The sequence below is a fragment of the Ranitomeya imitator genome, chromosome 2, assembly GCF_032444005.1.
Source record: "Ranitomeya imitator isolate aRanImi1 chromosome 2, aRanImi1.pri, whole genome shotgun sequence".
NCBI lineage: Eukaryota > Metazoa > Chordata > Amphibia > Anura > Dendrobatidae > Ranitomeya > Ranitomeya imitator.
The window spans coordinates 792,165,379-792,178,855 of NC_091283.1; the positions used below are offsets into that span (position 1 = coordinate 792,165,379).

Here is a 13,477-nt window from a genome sequence, read left to right on the forward strand (position 1 = left end):
CGGTAACAGAGGGGTATTCCTCACCGGTCATATTGTAAGGGGCCATAAGGACTGGTACAGGCAGCTACCCTTTAAGTTCGTCCCAGTTCTTGATGTAGTGAGAATATGTAAATGTGATTTCAGTCTGCTATGTGAATGCTTTATATTACTGTGGATAGTCTTTTCCATAGTTGTCCAGGGACAGTCTAGTACCTTGGTTAAACCACTAGATCGATACTTGACACCTTAGTATAATAAATAGTTAAACATAGGAAGAGTTAGCTGGGATAAGACAGGAGAGGGGCTAGAGAGCCCGGACAGCTCGGGTGAGCTTTAGAGCCTGAGCTACCCGGTAGCTCCGTAACATTCGAAGCTAGGAACCCAACCACCCATGGCCCAGCGGACCAGAAATGCAGCCTTAGCAGCCGTGTGACAGCGGTGGTGGAGCGGAGATTATAGTGGAGGTCACAACAGTACGGGGACGCAGGCGGCTCCAGCAATGTTGCAACTTACCGCATGGACAGATGCCCTAGATCCAGTGTGAAACAGTGCAGCGAGTCTGAACAGGGAGGACGCTGCGTTACCGCAAGAGGCGGTACGACCCGGGAACATACTGAAGGCCGTAGGAAGAGGTGCAGGGAAAATGGAGAATGAGGACTGTTTGGAACCCTAGGCTGATGTTGTATCTATAAGGATGTGCTGTGAAGAGAAAAAAGTAAAGTTCTAAGTTTTAAATAACAACGGGACTGCGACTCTGTTTATGCGCAAATGTATGGAGAAGGCCTCCAACAATGCAGAGCAGTTCCTGAAGGAGCAGGGAGGCACGTACATTGCTAAAAGGACATTGTTTGTATGTGATGGGAGACCAGGGTGCGCAAGAGCCATTAGTCTGGGCCACGACTACGGCCCTGGCGCTCCCTCACACTATTAATGAATAATCCTGCCGATCCCTACTGATGCTAATCTCTATTGATGCTTCCCTGTGAGTTGCTCTTAACACAATATTCCCAAAGCTCTTGCTCTCTGCTCCTGCCAGAGTTAAAGAGAAAAGATATCAGAGGGTAAGGTATGGTCATAGGAGATAACAAGAGGCGACATGGGTTTGGTAGGAAATAACGGGGTAACATGGGGCGATGTGGAGTAACAGAAGGGTATTGAGATATTACAGATGGGTAAGAGGGAGTCAGTGCGAAAACGACAGAAACAAAATATACAGAGCAGAACCAGCAGCTGAGGACCACGGACCCTGGGCTGTGAATAAACTGTGACCCTAACCCCCGACAGCCCAGAACATACATAGTATGGAGCTCAACTTTGTTTAAATCAGGCTTTAATTTTAAATGTACTTAAAAAACAACAACATATTTTTCAAATTATATCTATATTGGGAAAAAATTTAAGGAAATTGTGTAATTTTCACCAGGGCCCCGAGGCCTAATATTAGACTTATACTTCCTTTCTTTTCCGCAGCCAAACAGACAGCAATAGACTGACTGACCCTGATGACCTGTATAGGATAGCATTCTACGCATGCTCTGACCAAGGCAAAGGTCACTGTGAAGGGAGGGGGAGGAGGTGAGCTGTTGGGTGCTGTTTGTCATTATAATTGTAAGATTTGTTTCCCTTTTTTTCAAACATGGCAATATGGAAAGTAAAAGAAAAAATAAATAACTTGAATACAATTGACACAAAATCAGGTGTTTTAGTTTTATTATGGCTCTTAAAAATGACTCCAGGGAAAAAAAAATGAAAGTAGAATTTAAATAAGCGAGCAGCCACTGTACAGCCGGCCAGTCTCGGCACTGGCCACTGACTAGTTTCTTCTCTTACCTCATAAATATTTCATTCTCTGCACAAGTAACAAATCCCCAACAACCTGATGGCTTCCGGGTTATGGCTGTCCTGGTGTAGTAACCTATGGGAGAAAAAAAAATGTCAGATTTTTAGGTGCTATCCCTCTGGGAATAGTAAATATTTTTTCACCATCCATGTACAGAGTCAGATATATTGGAAGAACTTGCACGTGAGCAGATGAAGTCAGCAGAAAACAAAAAACAGATTTGTCACCATATTTTGCAATACAAACTGAACACATTATTTAATCTTAGCCCTGATAAGGCTGATGTACTTACTTTGAAAATCCACATCAGAATCTCGATACTTCAATACTGAAAAAAGTGCACACATTCAACGCCGGCCTCTGCTATGTCGGCGGCCATTTTACTATGAGCACGCCGGACCTGCAGAGGAGGACGCCGCCGGGAGCGCAGGCAGGTTAAAGGAAACTTTTTTTTATCCTCTTTCTGTGTGTGCATGAAGCCAGGACAAGGGGCCAGGATGGATACACACGGGGGCCAGGGTGGATATATGGGGGAAAAGGACAAGGGACCAGGATGGATGCATATGGTGGACCAGGATGGATATTTTGGGGTGACAGGACAAGAGACCAGGATGGATACATATGGGGGACCAGGATGCATATATATATGGTGGGCCAGAATGGATTTATGGGGGAAGGGCAGGACAAAGGACCAGGATGCATATATATGGTGGGCAGAATGGATATATGGGGGGCCAGGATGGATATATATGGAGAGCCAAGATGGATATATATGGGGGGAGCAGGATGGATATATGGGGGGCCTGGATGGATATACAGTACAGACCAAAAGTTTGGACACACCTTCTCATTCAAAGATTTTTCTGTATTTTCATGACTTAGAAAATTGTACATTCACACTGAAGGCATCAAAACTATGAATTAACACATGTGGAATTATATACTTAACAAAAAAGTGTGAAACAACTGAAATTATGTCTTATATTCTAGGTTCTTCAAGGTAGCCACCTTTTGCTTTGATGACTGCTTTGCACAGTCTTGGCATTCTCTTGATGAGCTTCAAGAGGTAGTCACCAGAAATGGTTTTCACTTCACAGGTGTGCCCTGTCAGGTTTAATAAGTGGGATTTCTTGCATTATAAATGGGGTTGGGACCATAAGTTGTGTTGTGCAGAAGTCTGGTGGATACACAGCTGATAGTCCTACTAAACAAGGTACACATAGACGGCTGATACATACATGTATATTCATAGTAACATGATAGAATAGTAAAAACAGCCTCTATATGGAAAATGTGTAGGACACACTAATGCTAACAAGCTAAACCACAGAACAAATAGTGTACAAGTCCAAACTATCATAAGAAATATATATCTTTATTAGAAAAAACAATAAAACAATGGACAGAGACAGCAAGGTAGGGGATGTAAACAAAACCTCATGATACCTAGGAGGTGGATACTGGTCCCCAGATGACAGTAACACATTCACCCCAAAAACATATGGGATGTTGTGGCAGGCACACATAGATTATTTTTCAACACTGTCACAGGGAATGAAGAAACAATCATACAGTTCTATGTCATAACAATCAATGATACCCGTAGGCAGATGCAAATAAAGATGGTAGAAGTGTACATGGTACACTGTACAGCTGGTTGGCGCTGGTGTGGTCCCCTGTACTCTTGTGGTATGTACACTTCTACCATCTTTATTTGCATCTGCCTACGGGTATCATTGATTGTTATGACATAGAACTGTATGATTGTTTCTTCATTCCCTGTGACAGTGTTGAAAAATAATCTATGTGTGCCTGCCACAACATCCCATATGTTTTTGGGGTGAATGTGTTACTGTCATCTGGGGACCAGTATCCACCTCCTAGGTATCATGAGGTTTTGTTTACATCCCCTACCTTGCTGTCTCTGTCCATTGTTTTTTCTAATAAAGATATATATTTCTTATGATAGTTTGGACTTGTACACTATTTGTTCTGTGGTTTAGCTTGATAGTCCTACTGAATAGACTGTTAGAATTTGTATTATGGCAAGAAAAAAGCAGCTAAGTAAAGAAAAACGAGTGGCCATCATTACTGTTTGTTTTTCGCTCCCCTCCTTCCCAGACCCACAACTTTTATTTTTCCGTCAATATGGCCATATGAGGGCTTATTTTTTGCGGGACAAGTTGTACTTTTGAAGGACATCATTGGTTTTACCATGACATGTACTAGAAAATGGGAAAAAATTTGTGTCCAAACTTTTGGTCTGTACTGTATATGAGGGGGCCAGAATGCATATATGGGGGGCCTGAAAGGATTAAGAATATGCAGTAAGAATATCCCCCATCCTGGCCCCCTTGTGTCTCATCCCTGGCACTAGCTATAAGTTCTCCCATCCTGGCCACATGTGTCTCCATTCTGCCACTAATGTGATCTCCCATATTATCTCCATTCATTTACCATCTTATGTCTCAATTCTGCCCCATGGTCATGCTCCATGTGTTCCATGATTGTGCCCCAGCTGTCCCATGATCCTGCCTTATCTGTCCCATGATCTTGCCATATATATCCCATGATCCTGACCCATCGGTGCCATAGTTCTGCCCTATCTTTCACATGATCCTGTCCCATGATTCTGCCCCATGAACATGCCATATCTGTCCCAAGATCCTTCCCCATGTGTTCCATGATGTTCTCTCAACTTTCTCTATCCTGTCCCACGATCATGCCCCATGACCCTGAAATATCTTTCCCATTATCCTGTCTCACTTGTCTCCATCCTTCCCCATGTGTCACATAATGTTCCCTCATCTTTCTCGATCCTGCCCCATCTGTCCAATGATCCTGCTCCATTTATCCCATGATCCTGCCCCATCTCTTCCATGATCCTGTCCCATGAGTGTGCCCATGTGTCCCATATGTCTCCCTCCTGTCCTATGTGTCCCATGATGCTGCCTAGTATGCCCCCATATTGCAGCTTCTCTCTTTCAGTAAAAAAAAACATACCTAGCAGCAGTCCAGCGGCGTAGTCTCATCCATCCACGTGAATAGCAGACTCGGCAGAACAAGACAGTGAGGTCATACACCAGTGATGTGCTGCAGACGTCAGCTGTCGGCCGGTGATTGGCCGGCAGCTTTTAACTATTGCCGTGCGGGACTACATGATAATAGATTTTAACTGTCGGGTGGCAAGGCGGCAGCGTGTAAGTATACCTGGCTGACTGTTTATTGTATCCTCACTTTACTATTCTTGAATGTTCATTTCTTTACATTCCTCTTTCTTTACCTTTTTCTTCTTGACTCCTGTTTTTCTTGACTTTCAATATTCATGCCAGTTTTCTTTCTTTTCCTTATGTTAATGTCTCCTACATTAATGTCTTTATTTATTTTTTAGGTTCCAGAACGGGATGAGGACCTCATTGAAAAAGACCTCCTAATCACCCTGGTCCATCAGCGAGTCCCGTTGTGGGACACCCAGGTTCCGCAGCACTCGGACGTGACGATCCGGCGGCTATGGAATGAGGTGGCCAAAGTGATGTGGGATGGCTGGGACAACGCCCCGACTCGGGTCCGAAATGCATTTTGTAAGTATTGCAATGCGGTGTGCTGCAGCAGTGACCTTGGCCGGGATCACACAACTGTGTGTGATGAGAGAAACTCGTGAGAGTTTCACTCATCATGCACAGTTGTGTGAGATCACGGTCAAAAGTGCATTGTGTAACCATTATTTATATTTTTCAACAGTGCTCAAAGTCAAAACACGTTGGTGTTCGATGAAGGATCGATTCAACAAGGACCTTCATCAAGAGAGCTGGGTTCCTAGTGGTTCTGGAGCAAGGATCCGCAAATACAAGTATCATTGCATCCTTGCATTTTTGAGACCGGTCCTTGCCCAGAGAATGTAAGTATTGTTTGTGGTGTAATGGGTTGTGTTGGATTGCCTAATCTGTATTTTTCTATTCCACAGGCAACTCCTACTATTGTAAATGTTTGGTAGTAATGTGGTTTTTTTTTCCTCTTTTTTCACAGCACATGGAGCAGCACTCTTGACCCTGGTTCTGGAGCGGTTCTTCCTCAAACAGCCACGGACCCGTCCCAGCCTTCCAGCAGTGCTGCAGCAAGTGGACCTGCCACACAGACTGGAGACCAGGAAGCTGGTCCATCAGGTGTTCCCCTGTCCAAGTCCTCTGCTTCTTTTTTGGGGGGGATCTTCCCGGCAGCGGCAGAGGGCCTCGGACAGGTCACTCATGCCTGAGTTTTTGCACTTGAGCTCGGTGTTTCATGATGGACTCAAAGCGATGGGTGACCGACTGGATAGTGCCATAAACAATATGAATACAAGTATCCAGGTCACCAAAAGCCTTGACCAAGTGAAAGCCAACCTCCAGAGGCCAGCACATCATTTTTTCAATCAAATTGAACAGGGCATGTCGGAACAACTTACTCCTGATCTCCAGCTTAGTGTCATGCAGGCCTGCAATGCAGCTTACGTACAGGCTATGCAGCACAGTCGGTATTTTCAGCAGACAGTGGAGGCATATCCACCTGTACCAACACTGTCACGCTTGACCTCAATGCCGAGCTCTGCTGCCACCACCATGACAACTGCGGCTCCTGCTTGGACCTCCACTGCCTCCACCATGCAGCAGCAGGACCCTGGCATGTCTTTCTGCACCACAACCATGCAACAGCAGCAGGACCCTGGCATGGCCTTCGCACCACAGCCATGCAACAGCAGCAGGACCCAGGCATGGCCTTCCGCACCACAACCATGCAACAGCAGCAGCACAGGGACCCTGACAGTTCGGCCACTATGACCAGGCCGCAAGAAATGAGCCCACCGAGGCTCCCCAGACTGCAGCGCCGATCCCAAAAAGGGAAAAAGAAACAGCGGAATATCTCAATTCCTCCCCGCTCACCTCCCAATGTGTCTGTAATGTCAGGTTTGTCTCACCCTTCCAGTGTGTCTCAGCCCTCTCATGTGTCAAGCCCCATCCCCGAACTCCCAGATCCCACTACGTTGATTGCCCCTTCGCCTTCCAGCCTTGCATCGTCCACACTTAGCCAGGCCTCACAGGTACACACCTCATAGTTCCGTCACTCTACCCCAAGCAGGCGCAGTTAATTTTTCTTTTGTTAAAAAATAAATAATAATGTTTTTTTTGCCCCCAATGTTTGGTTATTTGTGTATTGCGCCGCCAGCAACACACACCGTGCGCCTAATAAAACACTGCGCCGCACACTATATTTTTTTGACAACTCATAGCTCCAGTAGTTATTAAGTACAACACTGCAGCTTTGTGTGTTTGGTATAGAGCTATGAGGTGGCAAAAAAAAATATAACTTGTATTTTCTCCATAATCTCTTCAGTCTTCAAATACGGTACAGTAGACAAGGAGGCAGAAACGAAACACCAGCTTTATTGAAAAACAGAGGATTATATGATGGAAAATAAGACTAAAGTTATTGTAATGATATCCGCAATAATAGACACAATGAGAGAGAGCTGGAACGCGTCACACAAGCTGCACTCCAGCTACGGCAATGCAAATTTCAATATAAACAAGCTTCACAAACTACTTTATACTAATTTACTACCTGGCTTCCGCTAATCGGGCCGCACTGCTACAGCGTCCTAGCTAAAGAAGCCTACTCTACACCCTAATACAGTTAAACACCGGCGTCTCACTAACAGTTGTGCAGATTTAGAAGAAAGTCTGGGAGCTGCTTGGTCCTGATGTAGCTGGGCCGAGTATGTTGTATTGAGCTCTTCCTTCAGGTTAACTGATCTCTCTTTTTCCAGATCCGGGCAAATCTTGTTCCCACTTTCAGTGTTGTGAGATGAAAGATACCACGGTGTTATTTTCTCTCTCAGGTTACAGGTGTTCGAGGAGAACAATCCTGGCTGTGCGATGCAACTCTTTCCTTTTGGACACGGTCCAGTGCAGTAGCCGCGCATTATCTTCTCCCTTGAAGCCATTAGCTCAATTGTCACATTTCTACCTTTGGAATCAGGGGGGGTTAGGGGGGGTGTGGAGATCAAAATTTCTGGGAATTCTAGTGTCAGGCCGGTTTCACACGTCAGTGGCTCTGGTACGTGTGGTGACAGCTCTCTCACGTACAGGAGACACTGACTCACGTAGACACATTAAAATCAATGTGTCTCTGCACATGTCAGCGTGTTTTCACGGGCCGTGTGTCCGTTTGAAAACCACGGAGACATGTCAGTGTTCGTGGGAGCGCACGTATCACACGGACCCATTAAAGCCAACGGGTCTGTGTAAACACGTACTGCACACGGATGCTGTCCGTGTGCCGATTGGGTACCACACGGACCGTGCAGGAGACAGCGCTAGAGTTAAGCGCTGTCCCCAGCGTGTGGTGCTGAAGCAGCCATTCATTCCTTCTCCCCAGCAGCGTTCGCTGGAGAGAAGGAATGAAAAATCATTGTTTTTTTTTTGTTGTTAAAATAAAGTTCCCAGTAATCTCCCCCGTCCCACCCCCTGTGCGATTTTTCCGGTACCGGAATTATCTGGACGTGTGAGACCGGCCTTGAAGTCAGTGTAATTCTCTACCTAGCAAGGGCCGACACCCTACAAAAACATGTTTTAGGACTCATTCAGAAGTCTGTTTTTCATGTTTGTGTCATATTCATAGTTTTCATGGATAGAACACATACCCAGTAAAATCTGTGAGGTACTTCACATGTCCTTTTTTTCTGCAAGTCATGGCTCAAGATTCTACAGTTACGTCTACAGGTCCGTGAAATCACTGACAGCACGCATTGCCATCCGTGTGCTGTCTGTTTTACACACGGTTATCATAGGATACGTTTTTCAATTTATTTTGCACATGAGAAATACTGATGAAACTCTGATGGCAAAAACTGACCAAAATCAGACTTTTTTTTTTTTTTGCGCATATATGAAAAGTGACTGACATCTAATAAAGGTCTAAGGCCCGTTGACATGTAAGATTTTAATCGGATATTTTTTTCAAATTTTCAACCGATTTGGTTGGTGTGTCAGTTTTTCTCTTCAGTGTGACGTATTTTTCTTATATTCAAAGTATAAAGCCAAATGTTTCCTAGCCTAGCTTGCCCTACCTTTAGACAATGGGAGGAAGCAGTACAAGCAACATGGTTGGCTCTGTCCACTTTTTTAATGGACTCATTGATTTCAAGAGGTGATCTTTATCTACAAATCGGAACGGTCTCAGTTTTGATTTACAGATTGATCGTCCTCAAAAAAATAAAGTTGTAAACATATCCATAGTGTACAACGGAATATATTCTACCTGTTAGAAAACAAAGAGAATGCATAGAATAATATTAGCCATGTGAAAGGGACTCAAGGGTGGTTATAGGTTTCATCAACACCCACTATTTTATTACTGCCCCTCAGTGGATAAGACTGCGCTAAAGGACTAGATCCTTCTTTCCATTAGAATTTAGGCTGCTTTGAAGAACTAGGTCCTTCTGTCCACTAGGATTTAGGTTGCTCTAAATAACCACATGCCTCTCTACACCGGGATTTTGCCTGCTGTAAATAAGAAAGCTAAATCTAAGTGGGCTAAAGGACTAGGTCCCTAGAATTGTTTTAATACTAGACCTGATGGTTTAAAGGACCAGGTCCTTCTATCCACTGGGATTTAGCCTGCTCTATATAGAAAAGCTAAATTCTAGTGGGTTAAAGGACTTGGTCCCCATGAGTGTTTAATACTAGACCTATTGGGATAAAGTAGACACTCTGAGGAGACTGGAGCAGCGGGGACAGGTTTTTTTTTTTTTTTTTTTTTTAAATCAATGGGTACATTGTAGGGGCCATTATATTATATGGAACAGCACAGAATGGTATGCCCATTACATTATATTGCATGGAGGTCTATGTGGGGACCATTATATTATATGGGAGGCAATGTGGAGGAGGGGGGCATTACATTATATTTAAGGCTATGTGGAGCACATTATATTATATGGAGGCGCCTGTGTAGGAGTAATTATAATGTTCGGAGGGCACTGCACTGTTTGGATGGCTATCAGGGCCGTTATATTGTTTGGAGGGCTAGTGGGGGCCATCATACAATGTGGAGGGCTGTGTTGGGGCCACCATAGTTTGCTAGGTGGGTAAAGTACGTTCATCATACAATGCATGTGGAGGATACTGTGCAGGAATTCCCTTTGTGGGTATTTCTCGTATTTGGATCACGTTTGTCGTCATCATTCAGCTTCAATAGGAGAAAAACTATGCTGCAAGTGCTGAAACGTTGTGAGATATGCCCTTCTGGAGCCCATGGTTTCTATATACGCCCTTGATTGTCATGTTGTAATATCTCTTACTCACCTGCTTTTTTACCTGTTGTGTCCTTCTTTCCCAGTGCTTGGTCATGTACATTGCAGGTTTTGATCAAAGACGTCGCTTACCAATTCACAATTACATATGCAATAAATAAAGTTCGCAGTCTGAAAGCTTGCATTACAACAGCTGATTACTGGACTTGTGACCTTAAATATTATTTCAATGAAAAAAAATTGTTTTTACAAAGATTTGGATGCCGGAATTTCTCTACATATCTTTTTCCAGTGGCACCGCAAGTTTCCTCTGTACAGATCTTCCATATATGTCTGAGAACCTGTTTCTCCTATTTTTCCCATTAGATTGGAGTTGCTTATGTGGATCTCACTGAAGCAACTCAAATCTAGACAGTTCAGTGGTGAGGTGAATAGAATGGAGTTGCTGGAAGCAGTGGTGCAACGCCAATGGCAGAAGACCACACAGCTGCTATGGGCCCGTGAGTCGGAGGGGCCCACCCAGCATCCTGGATGTACGGTTTGCAGGGCTATGTGGGAGGCCATTATAATTTTTGCAGCGCTATATGGAGCTATTATACTGTGTGCAGGGCTATGTATGGACCATTATACTGTTTGGAAGGCTATTATACTGTATGCGAACAATTATACAGTGTGAATGTTTCTGTGGGGTCCATCATACTGTGTGGGAGATATTATACTGTTAGAGGGCTAGTGGGGGCCATAGTGTTAGGGTTGTATTGGGACCATCATAAGTGTGGAGAGGCATGGGGGCCATTATCTGTTTGTTAGGCAGTCGCTGCATGTATTACGGCTGTCAAATATATTATTCGAGCACGCTGAAGTCACTCGGCTAGCTCATGAGCATGCTTGGATAACACCTTGTGAACACAACCCGATACAGATGTGATGTGCAGTTACTCCTCACTAATGTCACACGAAGCTTTAGTATTACAGAAATGAAAATTCAGCTCGTAGTTTCCAAAACCAGCTTTATTAAAACAAAAATAATTCTACCATCAAGGAGAAAGATATAAATCTATTTATACATATAAATTTACAACAATGAACTTTACAGATCAATACGTAGAATTAAGCCACATTGGATATTATTGCCAATGATAGCAAAAACCTTTTGTACCCGAGTCCCCAGCGCTTTAGTTGTAAAAACTGTTGAAAAATTAGTATTCTGTATTTATCAGTATCCACATGCGTCATCCAGACCTCGCTTAGGGAGCGATGTACCCTCCCCACAAGCTGAAAATGTGAAATGACACTGCATGCTGCACTCCCAGAAAAATGATAAAAGGCATGGGAAAAAAATGAAAAACAGGCCCAGGATGGAGACTACTGCTAACCAGCAAAGGTGCAAGAGCTGCGAAACCATGCAAATAACAAAGGTGACAGAACACACCAGGGTCTTCTGTCTCGATACTTGCTTAGGAAAGGAAGAGTGCCAGGACAGGAGAAGAGAGGCAGCAAGGAGGCCGGTGGCAGTGCAAACACAGGCTGGAGCCCAGGAAAGAAAATAGGCAGAATTTATGTGTAAAAACTACTGGGGGGGGCGAGAAATCCCACTCTCCAGCCCACAACACCCACCTTCCCCACTGACCCCAAGCTCGGTCAGGGAGGTCAGTGTGGTATCATGTCACCCTAACGGCAGAACAAAATTTGAAATCTAGCTGCAATTAAAGCTTTATTTTGCAAAACTACTCTGGTTGACCAGAGCCTAATAAAAAAGGTGAGAAGGAAGGAGACCTGGGTGGGCTCCATACCACATAACGATTCCTAGGATGGTGCAGAAAAACACCATAGCCCAGGTAAAAAGCCAGAGAAGTGTCAAAGTACAAAAAGGGCTCTAAAGCAGAGGACTGGAAAGGAGGGAAAAGACTTACCTAAAGGAAATAAAAGGGTAGGCGACCCCGGGGGACAGACTCTAGGAAGCCAATAGAAATGGAGACGGGGAGGGATTACACTCATCTGACATCATTGGACGCCTCTTCGGTGTTCTCACCTGCATTGTGGGGAGATCATCGCTGCTGAAGAGATAACTGGTGACGGAATGGCATCTGCCGGGCGGCGCACTACTGTGGAGGCATGGTGAAATCCACGACCCCTGGAACAAAACAAAAAATCATGCAGCAGACGCGATACAATGGACACAGGGCTAAAACAGAGCAGCATGGTGTCCGAGCACAGAACTCAGCCTGTTATGTGGAGACGTGAGGTTGTTTGTGTAACACAGCTGGCGGCCGGATGTAAACCTGAAGTCCTGTGTCCCCCAATACTATTAGACTATGTGCACACGTGGGAAAAGAGGTGCAGAATTTTCTGCACAAAATCCGCATCTCCTGGCAGAATCTGCAGCTGCGAATTTGCCGCGGATTTTGTGCAGTTTATATGCGGAATTGATGCGGATTTTCAGATTTTTGGGCCACTACGGAATTTTAACTTGGAGGGGTGCAGAACCGCTGCAGATCCGCACAAACGTAGTGACATGCACTTCCGCACTGATTTTTCCGCACAGCTTTTTTTTTGCCATTGAATAACATTATACTGTACATCACTGTGCGGATCTGCAGCGTTTCTGCGCGGAAAAATCCGCTGCGGATCCGTAGCAAATCCGCATCATGTGCACATAACCTAATGAGGAAAACTTACAGCAGTCTCATGGAAATAATGTCAGTCCCTCCCTCCAGATCCCCCAACAAGTGACATCACACAATATCCTTCAGCACGCAGCCCCCACCACACAAAACATCTCCCCCATAGCCCCCAACACATATATATATATACCCTCTTCTCCACATCAGCCGTCCAGCACACAACACCACCCCCTTCCCCACGCAGACCCCTCCGCGAGCAGCCACACACACCATCACCTTGTGTCACCCTCCAACAGGCAGCCACTTATCTTTGCCCTGAGACCCTCGCTCCAGCCCGCAGCTCCTCGGTGACGGTGTCATCTCTCCGCTACCTCAGCCGCCACAGAACAACGCGACTTCCGGGTATCAGGCGATGGACGGAGAAAGAGACCCCGCCCCTTCCGCTGACATCATCTGGTCACATGGGCATGACGTCAGCAGAGGTCCTTTAGCCACTTGTATTTCGCCTCCGTTGTCATCTATTTGTGCTGGTTTTTATTCATCTCTCTCGTCCGGCCATGATTCCCTTCACTGTGAATATAAAGTTGTCCACCCGGACACTGAGCGGAGCTCTCACCCTGCACAACAAGGGGGCGCTAGACTGGTGAGTGCGAAGTCTGAGTGACTACAAGTACCAGCATGCTTTGCAGTGCACAGGCTCCTAGTGAGGAGTGTGGTGATGTGGATGGTGATGTGACACATGTGTTA

General features: G+C 45.1%; 1 protein-coding gene and 1 long non-coding RNA gene across 8 annotated transcripts in view; one reads left to right on the forward strand and one right to left on the reverse strand.

Annotated features, from left to right (window-relative positions):
* Positions 1–1,672: 1,672 nt before the first annotated feature.
* Positions 1,673–13,133, reverse strand: LOC138665809 (uncharacterized). Its single transcript, XR_011318528.1, has 2 exons — positions 12,139–13,133; positions 1,673–1,894 (listed from the first exon to the last, which is right to left on the reverse strand). It is a non-coding gene; the product is annotated as an uncharacterized lncRNA (long non-coding RNA).
* Positions 13,134–13,175: 42 nt separating this feature from the next.
* WDR11 (WD repeat domain 11) overlaps positions 13,176–13,477 on the forward strand; it is a 113,743-nt gene continuing 113,441 nt past the window's right edge. For 5 of the 7 annotated variants that reach the window (XM_069753657.1, XM_069753660.1, XM_069753656.1 and 2 more), the window contains exon 1: positions 13,190–13,373. In XM_069753657.1, coding sequence (XP_069609758.1) covers positions 13,288–13,373 — 86 coding nt within the window. In that variant the 5' untranslated portion in view covers positions 13,190–13,287. Of the gene's footprint in view, positions 13,374–13,477 lie in introns of all 7 variants that reach the window. The other 2 variants (XM_069753654.1, XM_069753655.1) reach the window with 1 other exon arrangement.